Raw genomic sequence first — 22,682 nt, 5'->3', positions numbered from 1 at the left:
AGGTAAGAACAGCAGAAGAATTCATAATGAAGAAACTAAAGATATGGTTAAAAAAAAACATGATTGAGGTAAGCTGATATATTAACTATATTTCTATTCACTAACCTAGAACAATAAAGAGCATATATTAAGGAGTATCAATCTCTTACATATCTTGAGTTATATATATAGTATTTCTCAAATTCTTTCTCCCAATATTCAGGAATTTTAGTTCTGATGTATCATTAGGGACTCTTACTCGTGACCACCTTAAAATTTGGCTAACTTTTCTTTCTTAGTATTCATAGATTTCTGCTGCTCTCATCTCTCTCTGGAATTGACTGCACAAATCTCTAATACCGCTCTCCTTTCTTCCTTTCTTTTCTCATCATTTCTAATTCTTAACTTTCAGCTTTTTCTAATTATCCTCAATAGGTGTGACTTTCAATTTGCATATGTTGGAAATGAAATTGTTTTAAATATCATAGAATTTTTCTTGCTATCTCAAGTGCACATAACAAGTGCCATAGTTATAAATGTTTAGAAACATTTTAGGGTAATGATGAGGATAGTGTAGGATCTAGAAAAAGTTAATAAAATTAAACAGTCGAAATACCAGGGAAAATAATCCTGGAAGAAGACTAAAAAGGAAGATAAATATTTTCAGCTTATCACAGTATATAGAAAATTTTGGTGTTACTGATGTGCACTGGAAGGAAGAATAAAGACAAATGGATTAAACTTATAAACGTATGTTTCTTTAAATTAACTGTAAGAGAGAACTTTCTAACAGAGTTGTCCTAAAATGAAAAGTACTGCCTTTTGATGTAGAAAACACCCTATCACTGAATATGGTAAAGCAGAACCAAGAATAGTGCAAAATAAGAGACGCTGGACTGTTGGTTAATTCCAACTTTCAGTGTCTATGGTTTTATGACAAAATATTTACTACAACTGACATAACTTATTTTAGGATATGGATCAATTTTGAAAGAGGAGTAGAAGTTTTATAGCCCATGTTAATCTATGCTGAAATCTATTCACTAGTCTAATAAATATTTATTGAGAATAAATTATATGCCTGCACTGTTCTTAGCTCTGAGGATATAGTAGTGTTTGAAACTGACAAAACCCTGCCCTCACGGCACTTACATAGGGAGAGGGACATGAGGCAAATAGAAGCGAAGTGAAAGTGAAAATAAGTTTACCATATGCAAAAGTTTCCCCAATGTATAAACTTCTAGTTAGCAATATATTTCTGCCTAAATAACAGTCAAGATAATAAGGATCTCCACTGAAGCAGAGTAAAAGTGAGTAGAGCAGACAGTTTTAATCAAACAGATTAATGCTCAAGTTGGTTGCCATAATAAATTCATCCTAAATTCTAAGTCACCTATTTTCCACCTGTAGGTAGAAAAAAACCCAAAAACATCACTTCACATTTTGAAGTCCTCTTATTTTATATGAGTGCTCTAGCCAAATTCCTTTTTTAAAACATAATTTTAACATTAAAATATTTTTTACGTAATTATACATTTGTTCAAACTTATAGAATGTACAACACCAAGAGTGAACACTAAGGTAAACAATGGACTTTGGATGAAAAAAACTTTTTAGTCACTTAGTAACCATAAGGCACTAGACCAGCACTATACAAGAGAAATACAATGTAAGACATTTGCAATTATAAATCTTCTAGGTAAATGTTAATATATTTTATTTAACCTAATATGTCCAAAATATTATCAATTCAACATAATCAATATAAAATTAATTATACTTTACATTTTTTCTTTCAATTCTAAATTTTTAAAATCCAGTGTATATTTCATATTTACAGAATTTCTCAATTCGTACTAGCCATATTTCCAGTGCCCAATAGCTACCTGTGGCTAGTGGCTACTGTATCTATAGCATATTTTACACTACAGCACATCTCAATTCAGACACTAAATTTCCATGGGAAATACTTGATTTTATTTAGATTTAGATTTATTTAGATCACATTTGGATTTCATGCAATTTATAATCGAAAAAGTAGATTTGTATATCCAAGTTATACCATACATATCGAATTACTGACTCAAGTATCAGTTTTTAAATTTAAATTAATTAAAATTAAATAAAATTAAAAATTCAGTTCCTTGGTTGAATTAGCCACATTTCAAGTACTCAATAGCCACTTGTGGCATGGCTACCATATTGGACAGTGTAGTACTGTTTCTAGACAATGCAGCAAAATACCTCTAAAATTAAATTTTTTTCTCTTCCATTTTCTTTTTATTTGAATCAGTTCTGGTTGAAAACAGGTGGGGGAACATTTATTTTTTCTTCAGAAATTATAATCTGCAGAGTCTTCCAAAAGAACTGAAGTAGTTCCTTTGAATTAAAATAGTCAACAGTCAAATAATCAATAATAATAGTCTATTATTTCCAAAGTTAAGTGCTCTAACCACAATGGAGAGAAAACTCCCAATTCCCTTACTTGATTGAATATATTGCCATCCACCTTGTCACTCAAGTTAGAAACGTCACTGTTACCTAGTTGTCACTAAATCCTGTCTTATTAGCTAGGTAATACCTTTTGAAAAAACTTTTTTCCATCTCCTTCCACACTATCTTCAACTGTTGCTACATTAACACAGGTACACATCTTTGATCACCTGGGCTATTTTAAAAGCCTCCTAAAGCTAAGTGTAAATACACAGGGATTATTTTACATATGTCAACACCCACGTAACCGTCACCCAGAATAAAATATAGAACATCTCCAGGACTCTATAAAGTTCCCTCCTGCCCCTAGCCAACCAACCCCTCAACCGCCAGACACAGGTAGTCTGATGAACTTTTGACAAGTTTTGTGCTTCTGAATTTCACTTAAATGAAATTATAGTCTATACTCTTTTATGTGTAGCTTGGCTTCTTTTATTAAACATATTATCTGTGAGATTCACTCATGCTGTTGCCTGTACCAGTAGATCTTTTTTATTGCTGTATTATTTGGAATTTTATGAATATTTCAAAATTTATTTATCCATTCTCCTGCTGATAGGCATTTAAGTTGTTTCCAGTTTGAAGCTATTGCGAATAAAGCTGGTAGTAATGAAGATTAATAATGTTGGTTTAAGTATTAAAAGAATCCAAAATAAATGCTCAATATGCTACCTCTTTCCCTCCATTACATTGGAGTTACAGAAGAAACTGATGTGTACATACTACACAGAATGGACTTAGACACATTCAAAATGAAGTCTGCATTTCAAACAAAAGACATGACATGTACACCTTCGATCACTATACATGTTAAGTACATGCATGAGAAATTCACATCACAAAAACAACCACGAACATTAACACCAAATGGGTAACAAAATTTGATTCTATTTATTATCACATTTTAGCATCTGCTCTCTACTTTCTAATGCATCAAGAAGAAATTAATCCAAGCAACCACAACAGAAAAACCAGATACTGTCATCCTATCAATCCCACAAGACAAAGCACGTAAAACGTGATATGCAAATGTATCTCAAAGGGGTTACAAAAAGTTAATTAGTGTTAATTTGGCCACTTATACAAGTTTAGTAAATCTGACAACATAAAACTTTTACTACTTTGTAAAATTAGCATGCGCTTATTTCCCTAGCATTATTGCTAAATTCATGTCAAAATAATGCTTCGGTATGGACTTAGAAAGGAATGTTGATTTGTATGGATATGTTAACGAATGCTGTACCTCTTCCATGCAGGAGATAATACCGAAATGAATCAGATATGAAAAAAATGTCCTATGAAAATTAGTATAACAACAATTAATATGATTTTAAAATACACTCAATGAAAGTCATTTTATTGCTGAAAGGTTGCTTCTCTAGTATTTTAAAGCAAAAGGAAAATGACAAATAGTAATAAAACCAAAGTTACTAATTAGATTTATTCAATAAACACATATATACATGGACAGTAAACCTTTAAAAAATTACTCTTGTACTTTGCCCGTTCTATCATAACGCTATAAATTCACACAAAGTGAAAAGATGAATGAAATCTTCACATTTTTCTCCTTACCTCCCATTCTCTGGCTGCTGCTTCATTAGTAGAATCCTCATTTGTTTCAGATTCTTCAATCTTTTTTACTACTATAAATCCAGGTTCTCTGGTATATTCACCAGTATCTTCTGCATATATTTCTGGACTCCACTGAATGAAGAAGGCATACAAGTGGTCTGTCCTGTCGGAACAAGTGACTATTAAAAATAGACCTAGTATTCCGTGCTGTTAGCTAGAATTACAAAATTATATTTGTTAAATATCTCGACAAAACTAGAAAACTTAAAATATACACAATATATATTAGGCCTTATTTAAAAAGGTAACAAAGCCCACTACCAGAAAGACGTTAACTTAAAAAAATTTATTTGGCTGTGTTCTGTCAAAGTTGTTCTGAGAAAACTATATTAAGATTTTCCTCGGCATGCTTTTGACAAGCTCAGATGCTATCCATGATAATGTTTTTTTCTCTTTAAAGAAACTAGTGATGAGAAGAGAAACTGAACCCATAATTTTGACCTCATTCACAAAATGATCTAATTATCTAAAATACAAGTAAACAATTTACTAATTGCTATTTGAAACCTGAACATTATACAGAATTTTTCCAAGTTAATAGAAATTTAATGTGTTTAACTTTTAAATGATATCAGGAAAGCATAGTGTATTATTGGTTCAGGGATAGATGATCCAATCTTTTAAATCTCTTGTTCCCTTTTCAATTTTGTTTACTGTAGTAAAGCCTGTTGTTACAAGACAATTAAATCTCTGATAAACATATTTGAGGGTCCAACACACATTTCAAATAACTATGTTGGCTTTAATTAGCATAAATAATTGAAAATTGATGACAAAATTCTCAACTAACATTTACCAATCAATAACAATGGTTCTGGAAATTATGTTTTTAATTTAATGATTTTTTTTAAAGTGTCATTTCTTATGTGGCAGCTAACATATTAAAAGAGTATTAAGTTTCATCTTCAGATGATATGTCTCTTTCAAAAAAGTAATTTTCATATATTACATGTATACAATAAAGTTTAAAGCCCTAATAAAACTAATTTTTAATGAACATTAGCCAGGGTGCAAGGTCAATATTAAAATGGAAAATTCCATGTACAAATTAAAATAAAGCCAACAGTAATGAAAAAAACTAAATCCTTATGTTAGTTTTAACTAAGATATAGTTAAGTTTTTCACTCTAGTCATCTCGATATCACCGGCAAATATGAACATCTGGCTCTGTGCCTTTCAGTTATTTGTGAATTATGCAAATCATATCATATTTTTAAACACTGCAATCACATTTTGTTGAATGCACACATTGTACTGTATATTTGAGTGTGAGGAGGAGGGACAAGAATTTCATCATTATATCCCTGAAAGCAGGAGTCTTCAGAGCAACATATAAAGACTTTATAAGAGGTATACATAGACACTTAAGATAGTTCTAAGGGCATCAATTTCTTTATCTTCTACTTCCATGTTACTCTTCACTCATACTAATCTGCCTAAGAACAGTGTGATCAAGATATATTATAGATAATCTGAATATCTGTATTTTCACTAAAGCACTTTTTCTACTTTACAAAAAAAAAGGGCATAGCCTTACCCATCCAAAATTTTACAATGGTACATGCCTTAAAGTATAAAAACTTCCAGGCTGTCCAAAGTTGGGAATGATTCTAAAGACTACGTAGTAAATCCTTTTGAATATTGGGTGGTTTCTAATTCACTGATTTCCACAAAACTAAAGGAGTTTTAATGGAGTTGTTCATTGATGACCACTAAAAATAATTTTGATGAAAGATGATTAAGTAATTTTTAGAATATAAATAAAAACATGCTTAAAGAATTGAATGACATTCTTATAATAAAACTCTTCTCAGTCTCATATACTTTTTTGTGAACAAAGCTTCTCACTACTTATAAAAAAAAGAAAAAAGGGAGAAGCCAGAATTGAGGGGCTGAATCCTAATTCGTCCTTTCAATAAACAATATTCATCAATGGATATAAACTAACTGGGATAAAGGCCTATCTATCTTATTAAGACATTTCCTGTAATATTTTACTTTTTATGTGTAATAATCACAATAATTCATAATTTGTTTTGCTTTGATCAACTATGTATAAGTAATAATTGTAATGATAAAATTTTCTTCTGGATTAAGTAACATTTGGAATAATGTAGCTGTTGATAGACAATTTTCTCTTGGATTTCTGCATATCTTGTGAGCAGAGGCATTGAGTACCTCTGTTCAGCACTATCTTTTCAAGAAGAGGAAACACAGCACAGGAAACAGCATAATATAGTCTTAGAAGGTAGAAATAGCATCTTACTCTGGAGCAAAAGGTAACCATGCTTACTACATATTATAAAAGGTTTAGGTTCCCTAAACTTATGGTTCCTCTTCTGTAACATAACTCATGGCATGTGCAGCTGTCACCTGGCCTTAACACCACATTGTGGGAAGTGAGGCTCACAGGTCTTATGCAAATACTGGTACTCTGACTACTGCTATTATTGCTACTCTCATGTTTTCTGCCAGCATGCATGAAAATGAGGCAGACCAACTTGTTAGCTTGCAAGTAGGGTAAACCCTAGACCCTTTACTATTTTGACAACAGTCACTGAAAATTTTAAAATAAATGTAATTTCAGTATACACACACACGCATAAATGTTTAAGTATATGTAATTTGTTGCAAAGAAATATAATAGGGAATAAAAATACAGCACCTTATAATAAGATTCTATGAGGAGGTGTGATAGAAATACAAGTTCAAAGAGAAAAAGTAATGATGCAAATTCTAACTTTTAAAGAAGAGCACATTCAAGTAGTTTTGAAATGTATAATGGTAGATTATCCATCAATTGTGAAGACGTTTAGATTCTACTGCATATATTTAAAAGATCAATGTAACAGCTCTAACTTAAAATGTCAATATTTAAAATAGAGTGAGGGCAAACATCCTTTACTATTGCTTAAACTTATGATGAAAAATTTTATCGTGTAGGGAGTACAAAAATATAGTTTGAGGGGCTGGCCCAGTGGCAAAGCATTTAAGAGCCCATGCTCCGCTTCGGCAGCCTGGGGTTCCCAGATTCGGATCCCAGGCGCGCACCGACGCATCACCTGTCAAGCCATGCTGTGGCAGCGTCCCATATAAAGTAGAGGAAGACAGGCACGATGTCAGCCCACGGCCAATCTTCCTCAGCAAAAAAGAGGACGATTGGCATTGGATGTTAGCTCAGGGCTAATCTTCCTCACACACATACACAAAAAATAGTTTGAAGACCAGATCGTGTTAGTAGCTAATTTAGCGCAACGTATACAGCAGGCATTCAGTAAGTATTTGAGGAAATTTTAAAAACGGAATTACACATTATTACCTGCCTTGAAGTAGGGGCCATACCAGTTAATATTTTGATGAACTTTCTTGCTGTAAGACATTTTAAGTAAGTAACTTTACTACTAAAACTAGGTATATATTCACATTTTTTGCATTAAACCACAAAGGGAAATAAAATTAAAAATGTGGTAAATTAAAGAGTATAAAATAGGAGCTAGATGATTTTGAATAGACAACGTCAGGTTTTAATCTGACTTCTTGAAAGTACTTTTGAAAGTACTTGAAATTTTCAAAAGTACTTTGTCACTGGTGTTAAGTGATATACAAAATATTAATTTAAGGAATCTCAATAATGTTTTCAGGTTTTTGTTGTTTGTTTTTTTACCTTTCTTGTGGCACCGCAAACCAATATTCATGTTTCTTATCCCTCTGTGCATACTGTTGCATTGTTGCACTTGCTTGAGATACAAATGTTTTCCTCATTGGTTTTCCAACTCTGAGACATAGGAATTTATGTAATCGATGCCTTCTCTTTTCTTTTAAAAGTGCAGAACCTAGAATTGAGACACAAAGTGTTTATTCAATTGTCATACACCATGCTTAAATAATTTAGGTTAAGTAACGTTTACCTCCAAACTTTGGACAAATAACTATAGAATAAAACTTCAATTTAGCGATACTCACTTAGGTGAATTCTCTTAAGTAACTCGTATTTTTTTCCATCAAAGATAAAGTGACAGGTACAGCAAGACTACTGAACTAACAGCCAAGTAATGAACTGAAATTATGTCTAAGGGTATCAGACAAAAATGTGAAAGCTTCAGGAGCTCTCTTGTTAAATTTTTTTTGTAACAATCATACTAAAGTAATTATATATACATATATAATTCTCTGCACATTCTTTATCGGTCTTCTAAAATAACATCTAAATAAGTTTGTAAAATTTTTAAAGGTTTACTTTAAGATGGTTGTTACAGACAACAATTTAATTAAAAAGTTTCTGAAACTTTTACATACATCGAAGGTGTGATAAAACAATCAACAATACACTAGATTCAGCCACCTGGACAGTTTATTAAGCCTGAATTATCTCTAACTCTTCCAACCAGAGGTGCTGACATAAGGTATACTGAGGGTCTGACAATATGGTTGAATTCTGGAATCTGGACATTAATTAGCATATGAAGGCAACATACTGTGGAGGAAAAAGTACTTAGTTATAGTCAGGAGATGTGGATACTAGTCACGGTTTTTTTTCTGTGTAATATTGTGTGAGGTACATAATTTATCTGAGCCCCAGTATTTGCATCTGGTTAAAAGAGTGAACTTTTACCATTCTTTCCACAATTATATTCCACAGTTTTATACTTATTAAACAGTTTTTATATTATAAAGTCACTAAAGATCAGAAACTTTGACTATTTACCTGTTATAGAATCTCAAGTTACTTAAAACTAATTTTCATCCTCCCTTCCTCCCTGACCAAAAAAGGAAGAAACCAAATGGTAACAATCCAGGCATACCTATTTAAACATATTTACTAGTTTTTCTCCTTTTAGTATTTTTTCATAATAGAACCTCCCCCTCATCATCACTCCAAAAAACCTACTAAAATGAAAGTAGTCTACCACACCATTGGGTTAAACAGAATTCCTTATTTTATCTTTTACAAAGATTAGAAATATAAGGCGACCATCAGACGCAAAGATATCAAATAGAGATATTCACGCCAGTATTCTTTACATTAAGGATGGGAAATATCTTAACAACATGAATTGTTAATAAGAACTGAATGTATTATCATCTTAACAACATGTAAATGGTTAACTTACAGGGCCATTAAAAACCATGTTTTCAAAGAACTATAAATGACATGGGAAAATGTTTGTGGCACAAAATGTTAAGTGAAAAAAGCAGGATACAACACTACACACTGTATAATCCCGATTTTATATAAAAAATAAATACATATGTAGATATACATACAAATAATATCAAAATTGTATATATATGTGTATATATATACACACATACACATCAAAGATCAAAGACAAATATGTCAAATGTCAACAGTGATCATCTCTAGGTGATGAATTCCAGGTAATTTTTATAAATTTTCTAAAACCTCCTATATTTGTCAAATGTTCATTAGTTCTGAATAAAGAAAATATATTACAAAAGAAGAAATATTCAGTCTTTTATAGAACTGGCTTTGAGTAAATAAATTCCTTAACATCTACTGAATATAATCCTTAGTTCTTCAGGATATCTAAATTAGAGGATGCAGAGAAAATTCAGTGTTTTAAAAACTGAACAAAACCTGTGTGCATTGCTGTTGAGAATGCAAAATAGTGCAGCCACTATGAAAAACAGTTTGGTAGTTCCTCAAAAAATTAAGCACTGAATTACCATAGGATCCAGCAAATCCACTTCTGAGTATATATACAAAAAAACTAAAAGGAGGGACTGGAAAAGATATTTGTACATCACTATTCAGAGCAGCATTATTCACAACAGTCAAAAGGCAGAAATAAACCAAACATCCATTAATGAATGAACAGATAAAGAAAATGTGGTATGTATAAAGGAATATTATTCAGCTTTAAAAAGGAAGGAAATTCTGACACATGCTACAACATAGATTAAACTTGAAGGCATTATGCTAAGGGAAATAAGCCACACACAATGGGACATACATTGTATGATTCCACTTATATGAGGTGCCTAGAGAAAAGACAAAAATTCATAAGAGAAAAAAAGTAGAATGGTGGTTGCCAAGGGTTGGGGAGAGGGGAGAATGGGAGTTATTGTTTAATGGGTGCAGAGTTTCAGTTTGGGAAATTGAAAAGGTTCTGAAAATGGATGGTGGTGATGGTTGCATAACAATGTCAATGTACTTAATGCCACTGAATTTTATACTTAAAATGGTAAATTTTGTTTTACATATATTTTAACAATAAAAACTTTTTGAATCTAAAAAAGTAAAGTTCATATGTAAATTGGATTAACCTGGAATCAATATTCCAACAGAATATAAAAATGTTAGCTAAGATACCTGAGCTACACCCCATTTAACCCATAATGTATTAAGCAGAAGCACTTATTTTAGAAATAAATAAATTTCCTGCTTTTTAAGGGAAAACACATTTCAGACAATGATGGAACTTCTGAATACTTGAAAGAATTTTAGAAACAGATTTTTATGTCTAATTGCACTTTTTAAAAAAAGATGGAATTACAACTTTGGCAATTACAACTAATTAGGATATTATATATGCAATGAAAAAAAGACATTTAATAAGGTAACACCAAGAACTAAAAAGAGAAAATGTAGTAATCAAAAGTATCACAGAGCTTGTGTGCACTTTCAAGAAATAAATTGTTTAAAGATAGAATGCAGTGGGTCAGGAATATTTAAACATGGTGGAAAAGATGCTTACTATATGTACAATCCACCATGGGATAAGAAAAGACAAGACAGTAGAAACCAGACACTATATACCTGTCCTCAGAGAAACATCAGTCAAGCACTACTAGATTATCCTTCAGAGTGGCCTACGATACAGCAGCTTTTGAATCGGTGAGGAAAGAGGGAGACAATATGCAATAAGATGAACTTACTTTATGTATTCCTTAACACTTACCTTCGATATCGGCAGTGGCTATTTTATGCTTAATTTCTTTTTGTGACACCTGTTGAACATTTTCCCTTTGCTGTTTAGTTTGTTGCATAGTATGGGTTTTCCAGAGTTTCCGTAGCTCTTCTACCTCTGTCTCCGAGTCCTGATTTTGCTCCTTTCCTTGTTTTCCTTTGTTGACAGTTTGCTTTTGTTTAAATTCTGTTGCTTTACCACAAGGCATACTTTCTTTTTCACCCTCTTCTTGGTGTAGTGAATTCTCATTAAGAAGAAAATCCTGGTCTGCATTACCTTGCATACTTGTGCTTTGTTCTTTAGAATCTGATATTTCTTGCAAATTATCTGTAGACTTATCTCCTTTCTTAGCGGCCATTTCAAGGTTATTTAAATCAGTTTTAAGAGGAAGAGTCCCAACTTCATTCGTAGACTGTCCAGAATCAGATTTTAAGTGATCAGGAGTACTGGTAGATTCTGATATGATTGTCAAACATTCTACTCCACTCTGACTGACAGTTTGCACAGATTCTGATGACGCACCAGATGACTTATCTTGTCGCAGCTCATCTGAAGAGACAAGCTCTTCTCGTATAGGTGAGAGTTCTGATTCTGTGAACACGTCTTCAGAAAGAGACTCCTCGGTGCTCCTAGGAGCAGTGCTGGCACTGTCATTACCGGCATCGCGGATTCTTGAGTCTATTTCATCAGTATTACTTCTTGTCATTTTCTTTAAATGGCAGAAGTCCCTTCCTGATAACTGATCTATCTCTCTGTCAGTAAACAAGATTAAAAGTTATAAGACTTTTTAAAGTGCAGTATTTTATTTTGCACAAACTTAACACCGACTTACTATCACTAAAAAGGCTTTTTTAAAAGGATGTAGCATACATCTCTTAACAGCATATCAAAAATTCGATATATTCATATAGACCAAGTAATTAAGTCAAGCTTTTGTATCAATTGCTTAAGATCTGGGAAACATTAATGTAAGATTACCTGAATTAATCTACCTGAAGAGAAGTTGATGATGTAAGTTGTGGGTGAAGTTATAATTCTAAACTAAAATTTATTCATTGATGGAACATGGAAAATAAGCTTAGGTAAAATTTTGCATAAAGTTTTTAAATGTCTTAAAATAAATATACATTGATTGATATTATACACATGTGTACATACACACAGTGCTTATTTACATTTAAATAGAGATTAAACTAAAATATACAGCTTAAATACAAAGCTGAAAACCAACCTGAATAGAACTGACGTAAAAATACTTAGAGGAATTCTTCAGGCTACCAGTAACTACTCTTAATAATAATCCTAAGAAAACCTGTTCAGCTAAAGGGTTTAGATATTAGACAGCTGAATGGTTCATAATTACATCTAGATTTCCATATTTAATGACATTTGTATATTTAAGCACTAATGTTCACAAATTAGATAGTTTAAGTTCTAGAAGGAAGTAATGCAAACATCTATAGCATGAAATACAAGTTAGCAATTTAAAATAGTTAAAAGTAGTTTGTGATAAATGGAAATTACAGGAGTTCTTAGTGAAAAAAGTACTAACATCTACACAAGTTTGAGAATAGAAAAGACTGGAAAGTAATTTGACACAACAATCATTGGCTGTCTCTGGACGATGAAATTGGGTAACTCTTTTCCTCTTATTCTACTTTTTGGCATTTTACAAATTTTCTATGAGTATGTATAGTTTTTATAACTAGGATAGGTAAAATTAATTTTTCTAAAAAGTATTAAGTAGTTGAAGCCCAATTCATATCTCTGCCTCCCTTGCATCTGATTCACCTTCAGAAACACAAGCATCCGATTGCTGCTACTAAATATGTAATAGTGTCATCTACTGGTGATCCACTCAGACTGCATATATAGGGTCTTGGAACTTGGTAAAAGTTTTGAGAAACTGTACCTGTACATTTAATAAGACCCTTAGGCAAGAGATAAAGTTAACAAACCAAACAGGATATATATTTAGATAAGTGCTGTAAGCTTCAGACTTAATATGCTGAAAGACTAAATATTTATTTATCTCAATGATGCTGCTACGGTTCAATATAGTTCCAGAATAATACCTTTGAAATCAGCTTCCCAAGAAGTATAAGACAGAAGAAAACCAATCAAATCTTATACTTCATTTTGCCATCCATGACATTACTCCGCAAAACCACTTGCTTTATTTATCTGATTTGTTGCCAAATATTGTTTTTAATCAATTCATAAGGCAAGATGGAAAGATATTTGCTTTGGGAGGAATTTTTTTAAATGTTTGGATAAATGTATGGTCTTTCCAGGTGACATTCTGAATGATAACACAGTGATTCGCAAGAGGAGCCCTACAGCAACCTTGTAGAAGAGTTACACATCATTAGGCATAAGAGAATCGCAAAGGATCATAATACAAATGGAAAAGCAAGACAACAAAAAGTAAATCTCACCAATGACTGACAATATATACACACGTATATAATCTTGTTTCTCTTTTAATCTAATCCTTCACTCCTTCTTCACCTTTGTCTCATCCCTCCAACCACCCCAATAATCCTTTATTTGCTGAAACTGACTTTGGATGACGATCTATAAAAATAATTAACAGTAGAGGGGATCCCAGGAATTATCTGCACCTCTAAAGATGAGTTTACCAAGCCAAAATAATATCCACTGGGTGGAAGATATAATGGAGACTTTTTGAATAAGGTATTCTATTCTCCCACAAGTATCCTAACAACTCATGTGGTCTGCCACAGAAACAAAAATAATTTGCTTTTCTTCTCCTTTGTAAGTAGTTTTGTCCAAAGGGTTAATTTTAAAACAGCCATCTTCATCCCTGTGGGATAATACAGGGATATAAGTTTCAGTATCAGTTAAAGTGAAGCCAGTTTTTAAACTGTTGACCAAGTCATGTATGGAGGAATGAAGGAGTTTTATTCTATTACATAGCAATTTTCTTTCTTTCTACTACTTCTTCCCTTCTTTGTATACCTATCTTTCATCTTCTTCTCTTTTTATTTCTTATTCCTCATTTTTCTCTCTGGTCATTCCTTTGGTCAAGCACATTACTTTCAAAGGCTGTGCTGACCTGTAGTCTCACACCAATGTTCTCTAAATCACACAAATCCCCTAACCAGTATGTTCCAAGGTTAACTCTTTATATTTGTGCATTTTATGGGTCTTCTCCCCTCTATTTTATACTTTCCTGAGGGAGAAAAATGCAAACATACAAATCAATAAATAAAAAATAAAGCTGCTCTGGCTATAGCAGGTATTTGTCAGGTCTTTGCTCACGTGGCCTCCCCCAAATCTCATACTCTTCAGACTCTTCTAAGGAAAATTTGAAAGCTACCTTTGATTACTTATGTTACCTTAAATTGCTCATAGAAATAATTTAGAACTCTGAATGCTGTATTTGAATAAAAATGGCTGGTAAACATTGCATTAAATGAATACTATTGGTTACTTTTAAATATTCAGTTCTCTGACCAAATATACAAATATAAATCTAAAACGATTCCTCACTATTCTAGGTGCATTAAGAATAAACTTTTCAGGGGCCACCCTGGTGGCGCAAGTGGTTAAGCGCATGCACTCTGCTACGGCAGCCCGGGGCTCGCCGGTTCAGATCCCGGGCGCACACCGATGCACCGCTTGTCAAGCCATGCTGTGGTGGCATCCCATATAAGCAGAGGAAGATGGGCACGGATGTTAGCCCAGGGCCAGTCTTCCTCAGCAAAAAGAGGAGGATTGGCATCAGATATTAGCTCAGGGCTGATCTTCCTCAAAAAAATAAAAAAGAATAAACTTTTCACTACTATATAAAGTTTTGTTTTCTTATTGATAAAATGAAAAGCAGCTACAATAAAACTAATAAAAAATACTTTAGAGTATTAGACCAGGGCTAACTATCTAAATGCAATAAAACTGCTAAAGAGTATAAAGACCACTCTTACATGGGTAAGGATTCCTTTATTTTGCTATCCAAAATTTCTTTGTACATTGCTGCTGACATCACCTCTTCCATTGGACACATGATGCCATATTCCTCACAGCCATTCTCTTGAACCAAGGGGTCAGTTTTATGTGGATCAAACATTATATTATTTGGTGTAACCAGCAGCACACCACTGACTGTGCCCTAAGACGAAAAAAGAAAATAACATTTAATATTCAAAGTTTAAATGGTCAAGAAGTATTCTAGCTACTTTTACTAATTTTCTTTTGATGTTAGGCCATCTACTATATATAAAAGTAGTACATTCAAGCACTATGGCATTCTCATGAAAACGTTTTTAGCAAAAGCCAAATATTCCCAGTAAATTCTCCTTTTAAGCAGAGGCAAAATACAAAGAATATCATATTCACCCTCAAACAATCAAGTCAGGAATTAAAATTTGGAGCTTCGGTAAAATACTGAGTTATATCAGCAAGGTAACTTCAGTAATGTAAGAAGGGACTGTAAAGTCCTGCAAGGGATGGACTTGCAAGGGATGGACTTGCATTAATTTGTACTGCTTCCTGTGTTGTTCCCTCACTAAAAGTACCACATATAATTTCATGTACACAATGCAGTTTTAATAAATAATGTATTGATAATTCAATTAATTATACAAGGAAAATAGTATAATCTCTTTAAAACATCTTTAAAAAAACATCTTTTGGGTCCGGCCCAGTGGAGCAAGTGGTTGGGTGCGTACGCTCCGCTGCAGCGGCCCGGGGTTTGCCGGTTTGGATCCCGGGCGCGCACCAACGCACCACTTGACAGGCCGTGCTGTGGCGGTGTCCCATATAAAGTGGAGGAAGATGGGCGCGGATGTTAGCCCAGGGCCAGTCTTCCTCAGCAAAAAAAGAGGAGGATTAGTGGATGTTAGCACAGGGCTGATCTTAAAAAAAAAAAAAAAAAATTTTCACTTGACTCTGCAATTACCTAGCTATGTGACCTTAAGCAAGCAAAGCCTCTGGGCTTCAGTTTCTTCATCTATAAAATTAGGTAGATTAGATGACCTCTAAGGTACACAGTAACCATTTTTAATTTAATCATGAAAAGCTATTAAGTTTTAAATACATTTATACAAATAGCGACACAAATATGAAGAGTTCAACCCTCTCATTTTATAAGTGAGCACACCAAAATCCATAGGAAGCAGATTCCACTAATATTAGCTAATATTTACTGAATGTTTTGTATGTATCATGCTTTATACATTATTGTTCATTTGATCTTCACAATCATAGCTCTGAGATGAGTAAACAGATGGGGAAATTAACGTTGTGAGAGGCTAAGCAACTTGTCCTAAATAATAAATAACATAGCTAACTAATAAGTGGTAAACCAAGATTCAAAATTCAGGTAGTCCATGCTTTTTACTATAATCCTGCCACACCTGAGTCACAAACTATAATCACTCCGACTCAAGTGCTAAATATTCCTTAATACCACTTTTAAACTCCCATTCCACTACATTCTCTAAGTGTATAAATGAAGAGCCAGACAGAATTCTAAAAATAAACCAAATAGTTACTTCAAAGTGGTCTTTTTCCTGAAGCTATTAAGCAAAACTTAAATCCTCGTTGATTTAGTATCATACCCTCCTTCCAAGTCCATATACATTCAGCTCTGTCAATTTATCTGGCTTAATTTTAAGAACATAAAGTTTAAATTATGACAAACTACCTTTAAAAATGATCAAGTAAAAACGTAAAAAAAGAAAATCCAACTAAAAATGGTCAACAAATCACAAGTGGAAAAAAGGTATTGCACATTAGAGAGAAGAATACGTATGTGTGTGCATTTTGGTGTGGGAAAGGGAATGAATCTGAAACTCTGAATAATATTTCTTTTAGTTCAGACCACGAACCATTCAAAGAAGGAGTAACTTGATATAAACCATAGCCTAATCATCTTTTGGTCAATACTTTAAATAGAGTCATATACATCAGTTTATATTTCTGGATCACATGCCAACTCAATTTAATGAGAGATGGTAAAGTATGTTGTAGGGATATTTACATTGCCAGGGACAATCCAAGAAATAGATAATCAAGAGTAGAGTATACACAACGTATAAAACCTTAAAGATTTCCGATCTTTAATACTTTCCTCTATCTCATCTTCCATAAACTTAGTTATTTGTTAAATGAAACCAAGCAATCAGTTAGGATTAAGGAAAGCAAACCCCAGGTTCCCTGAAAGACTTCAGGTCATTCTTGATTTCATAAGTTTCACCTGAGGACTAGTTTTAAACGATGATATAATATTTGGTTCACTGGTATAATGTTACATACTATTTTTCACTTTAGAGGATTTTCACAAAGACAATGATTACTAGGTATGTATGATAGAAAAGGCCCAGTGTAATGTTAATGCTTTAATTCACTATACACACTAATACTACAATCTTAGTAGTGTAACTATAGAAATCATTTGAAAAGCCTTTCAAAACTGTACTTCTACTTTTTGGATTAGAAGGAGCTTGAAGTCCTACATCTTAACACTGGACTGATCAACCTGCTAATGTTACTTTCCAGGAATTCACCCTTATTTGCCACTATTGAAAGGATCCACAGATGTATTCTTCAAGCTTCTTTCCCTCTGCCTCTAGCTGGGCTCTTTGAGGTATTCTGTCAGATGTCATTCTCCATAAATCAAAACAGTTGGCCATGAGAAACATTACTTCAACATAAAATTCACAAAAATCTCTTGAGAAAGTAACTTCTCAAATTCATTTGACAAAGACCAAGTCTGATATCATAAATTCAGACCAAAGCATTTGCATTTCATTCTTTTTTAATACTGTTTCATAAATCCAGACACATTAACAGAAGCAAGAGCATAATGTAAGAGGTTTCCAATTAGAGTATCTTCTTAATCCACATCATCTTCAGATACTTTAAGCACAGATTTCTCTTTAATATTAATAACTTCTAATTCCCTATGTGCAATTACCTGACTAATCTAAGGAGACACTATTTCTATTAGGAAAAAAACTCTATCTGTAAAAGAAAAGTTACCACTTACAATATTTCTGTAAATACTAGCAAATAAAAGACTATGATTTGGGAACTCATTCCAGCAGAGAGAAAAACTTGTAGTACTGATTTTTCTTCCAGTCTTAAGTCCACAGTCATTTGACCATTATAGTTACTGTTGACAAATTTCCATAATATTTATATAAATAACCTTTATTACAATCAACCTGTAGGAACTAGAAAGAAGAAAATATGACTTGTATGAAAAAGCATCTTTTCCTGCATACTTTATTCCATGCATTAAAATAAACAGAGCCAGCCTCCAATAAGAGATTATGTTCCAAGAACACAGGCTGCAGGCCATTCCTAACCCTGCCGATAACTTATTTTTGCTTTGATCCTTAAATAGAATTTTTATTCAAATATGAACAACTGAAATTCTGCTTCTAGCCAAGAACTAATTCTGCCTAAAACTACTAAAACACATACACACACAAAATACATGAAATAACTGTTTTCAAATACTGGAATGCTGGGCAGTGATACTTGAATAACAGGAAATAAACAGGTGAGCTCTACAAATGCCCCAGTATACTGAGTGGAGAGAGTTTCCAGGCCACAGGCAGAGAAAGGAAAAGAGAGATGATCACTTTCCAGTGAGAAAGCTTTGGAGATCTACGGAGGCTCCTTTTTCAAACTTCTGGTTGAGTACTGGTTGCTACCTATATGTTGGTAACTATCCAAGGACGAGAAAAGAGGCACTCAAAAGAAGCAGAGGAAACAACCCCTAGAGTCTACAGAGTCAGGAATAGTTTGTGTTCTCACCAACCAGAGCAAAAATCCTTGAAATTTCCAGGGTCTCAGAATACTCAGAAGCGTATTGTCTCAGTAAGGGGGGAAAAGTAGTTATAGACTTAAAGCTGTTCTAGTCCTTCCTAAGTAAGCTTAAAAACAAGCCATGATATAAGATCAAGCTGTTTCCAAGAAACAACTGTGTCACAGAAAAAAGTGCAAGAATATGTACAGAAATACAAAAATATTCAGCATCCCACAATATAAAATTCATAACATCTGGTATCCAATTGAAAATTACTAGGCATGCAAAGAAACAGGAAAAAGTGACTCAACAATGAGAAAAATCAATTAATAGAAACAAACCCAGAAGTGAGAGAGAGAAAAGAACTGGTTAAAAAAAGATTAAAATAATTATTACAACTATATTCCATACATTCAAGAATACAGAAGAAAGATTGTACATGGCAAATAGGGACATGGAAGATATTAGAGACCTAGTTTGAACTTACAGAGATGAAAAACACACTGGATGGAATTAATAGCAGATTAGACATAGCAAAAAAAAATTGTGGACGTAAAGATACAGCAATTAAAATTATTCAAAATAAAAAGAAGGAACTAAAAAAAAAGAACAGAGTATCAGTGAGCTATGAGATAGAATGTCAAGCAGCCCAAAATATGCATAATTAAAGTTCCCAAAGAAGAGGAGAGGATGAGAGAGAAAAAAAATATTTGAAGAAACATGGCCAAAAATTTTCCAAATTTGATGAAAACTATAAACCCAGAGATCCAAGAAACGGAATAAACCCCAAGCAAAACAAATACAAAAAATACACCAAGTCACATCCTAATCAAATTGCTCAAAATCAGTGATAAAGAGACCACCTTAAATGCAACCAAAGAAAAATATATATTTTGTACAGAACACCAAATATGAAAATAATAGAAGACTTCTCTTCAGAAACAGTGCAAGCTAGAAAACAGTGGAGTTCTGAAAGACACATCTTTAAAGTTCTGAAAGAAAGAGAAAACCCTGTAAACCTAAAATTCTATGCCTAGTGAAAACATCTTTGAAAAATAAAGAAAATGCCAAAGATACATGGATAGCAAATAAGCACATGAAAAGATGCTCAATATCGTAAGTCATTAGGGAAGTGCAAATTAAAACAACGAGTTATCACTAAAGACCAATTAGCACGGCTAAAATTTAAAACACTGTCAACAGGGAATGCTGGTGAGGATGTGGAGCAACAGCAAGTCTCACTGATTGCTGGTAGGAATGAAAAATGATACAGCCACTTTGAAAAACGGTTTGGTAGTTTCTTACAAAGCTAAACATAGTCTTACCATATGATCTAGCAATTGCACTCCTTAGTTTTTACCCAAATGAGGTAAAAACTTATGTCTACACAAAATCTGCACATGAATGTTTATAGCAGCTGTATTCATAAGTGTCCGAACTTGGAAGCAACAAAGATTTCCTTCAGTAGGTGAATGAGTAAACTGTGGTATATCCACACAATGAAACATTATTCAGTGATAAAAAGAAATGAGCTGTCAAGCCACGAAAGACATGGAGGACTCTTAAATGTATATTGTTAAGTTAAAGAAGCCATCAATCTGAAATAATACAATCATACTGTATGATTCTAACTATATGACACTCTGAAAAAGGCAAAACTGTAGAGACAGTAAGATCAGTAGTTTCCAGTGGTTCAGGGGGAGGGATAGATGAATAGGCAGTACACAGAGGATTTTTAGGGCAATGAACTATTCTGTATTATACTGTAATGGTGGATATATGTCATTATACATTTGTCAAAGCCCATAGAATATACAACTCAAAGAGTGAATTCTAATATAAACTATGGAAACCCACTTTAAATATAAAGACACAAGCTAAAAGTAAAAGAATGGAAATGATAAACTATGTTAACACTAATCAAAAGGAAGCTGAAGTGATTACATTAGTATCCACCAAAGCAGATTTCATGGCAAAGAATATTACCAAGAATAAAGAAGATCTTTCATAATAAAACAAGTCAATTCATGAAGAGAATATAAGAATCCTAAACATTTTTACACTTAATAGCAGAGTTTCAAAATATATGAAACAAAAAGTGATCGAAATGAAAAGAGAAATAGACAAATTCACAACTACAGAGAAGAGTTTAAACAGCCTTCTGTCAATAATCGATAGAACAAATAGACAGAAAATCAGGAGGGATACAGAACAACAACACTATCACTTAACTGAATCAACATTTACAGAATATTCTTCCCAACAAGAGCAGAATACACATTCTTTTCAATGTAACATTCATCAAGATATACCACATTCTGAACCATAAAACAAATTTTAATAAATTGAGCCTTCAAATAGCAGTATGTTCTCCAACCACATGGAATAACATTAGAAATCAGTAACAGAAAGATATCTAGAATATCCCCAAATATTTGAAAACTAACTAAAACACTCCTAAATATTCCATGAGCCAAAGGAAAAATAAAGGGAAAGTATTTTGAACTGAATGAAAATGAAAATACAACCTACCAAGATTGTGGATGCAGTTACAACAGTACACAGGGGGCAATTTACAGCACTAAACACTTGTATTCCAAATACTCATAATTTATGAATTATGACTATAAAGTAATGGTTCTCATGTATGACTTCTAAAGTTGATATCGTGCTATAGTTATTTTCTAAGCAATACTGGGAGTTTATTTTGTGTTACTTTACTGTATTCCCTTTGTAAGCTAGAATTCTTTGCTTAGAAAAGCAGCAAGGTGTGGTAGATAAAACATAGATTCAAACTGGGTTTGAATTTTGGCCATGAATGAAAAACCTTGGACTTACTAACCTTTTCTGACAGTTTTTTTTTTTTTTTTCTGTGAAGAAGAAATAGGACCTCCTATCTCACAGGGTTATTTTGAGGTGATAAAATAATTAAAATGCTTCATAAAGTTTCCAGCATATAGTAGGTAATCAATAAATAGTAGTTATCTTCCTATTTGTGTGTTATACTAAGTTTATAAGAGCTACACTCCAAACAGCGCCCAGTAATGGTCATTTTATATCAGCTTTTTGAAATATTCTACCAACAGCAAATTAGCTGTACCTTATTGTAGTAAATCTATTTATATCCCAATGCCTTTAACAACTGCAAGAGACCACTAGATTATAAGTTAGTTCTGAGCAAGGTCCACATTAACCCAAACGAGTAGTGTCACCAATTTTAAATATTCAAGCATTTGCTGATGTTGATGACTTAAAATATAAATGCCAAACTGTCATATTTTAGTAATAAATAAAGCACGATAAAAGTTTTTTCTAAATTCATTACCTTGCCCCTGGTAATATATTTGCAATTAATTTTAAGAAATTTCTCAGTAAATGCTTCTTCCTCTTCAGAAGTTGAAGATACAACTCGGGCAGGTCGAATACCAGTAAAAGTAGATGAGGGAGTTGCTTCTTTCAGGTGAAGTACATCAGGAGTCTTTAAAAAAACAAAAAGGCACGTCAGAGAACTAATTAAAAATAAGCACATTATTAGGGCCAAATGAATAGCTTTCCCCAATAAGTATTCTTTCTTCTCACCATATTCTGGAGGTCAGCCCAAAACATCCTCATGTAAAAAAACACAGGACAGAATAGCACTCAACAGCTGTATTTGACATTCAGTAAAGATCTCTAACACAGCTTAAACTTACATTTTCAATGATTTTTTAATGGAGACATAGATATATATATTCATATATATATATGAATCATCTGGAGAATGTTGAAAACTACATCTCTTGTACCCCCACTCTACACATACACATAACACACACACATTCAGCTGCTCCTGAATTAAATCACTGGTCCTGATAAGATTATTT

At 32.9% G+C, this 22,682-nt stretch overlaps 1 protein-coding gene across 7 annotated transcripts in view; it reads right to left on the bottom strand.

Annotated features, from left to right (window-relative positions):
- The window catches only part of OXR1 (oxidation resistance 1), a 437,591-nt gene that overhangs the window by 30,403 nt on the left and 384,506 nt on the right, over positions 1 to 22,682 (bottom strand). For all 7 annotated transcript variants that reach the window (XM_058564776.1, XM_058564781.1, XM_058564778.1 and 4 more), the window contains 5 exons: positions 22,145 to 22,297; positions 14,987 to 15,171; positions 11,031 to 11,791; positions 7,772 to 7,940; positions 4,048 to 4,210 (listed from right to left, as the gene is read on the bottom strand). In XM_058564776.1, the coding sequence (XP_058420759.1) occupies positions 4,048 to 4,210; positions 7,772 to 7,940; positions 11,031 to 11,791; positions 14,987 to 15,171; positions 22,145 to 22,297 (1,431 nt within the window). The remainder of the gene's footprint in view (positions 1 to 4,047; positions 4,211 to 7,771; positions 7,941 to 11,030; positions 11,792 to 14,986; positions 15,172 to 22,144; positions 22,298 to 22,682) is intronic.

The sequence above is a fragment of the Diceros bicornis genome, chromosome 21 (genome assembly GCF_020826845.1).
Source record: "Diceros bicornis minor isolate mBicDic1 chromosome 21, mDicBic1.mat.cur, whole genome shotgun sequence".
In the NCBI taxonomy this organism is placed as follows: Eukaryota; Metazoa; Chordata; class Mammalia; order Perissodactyla; family Rhinocerotidae; genus Diceros; species Diceros bicornis.
Note: the sequence above shows the minus strand (reverse complement) of the source record. Positions and strands in the feature narration are given on the sequence as shown.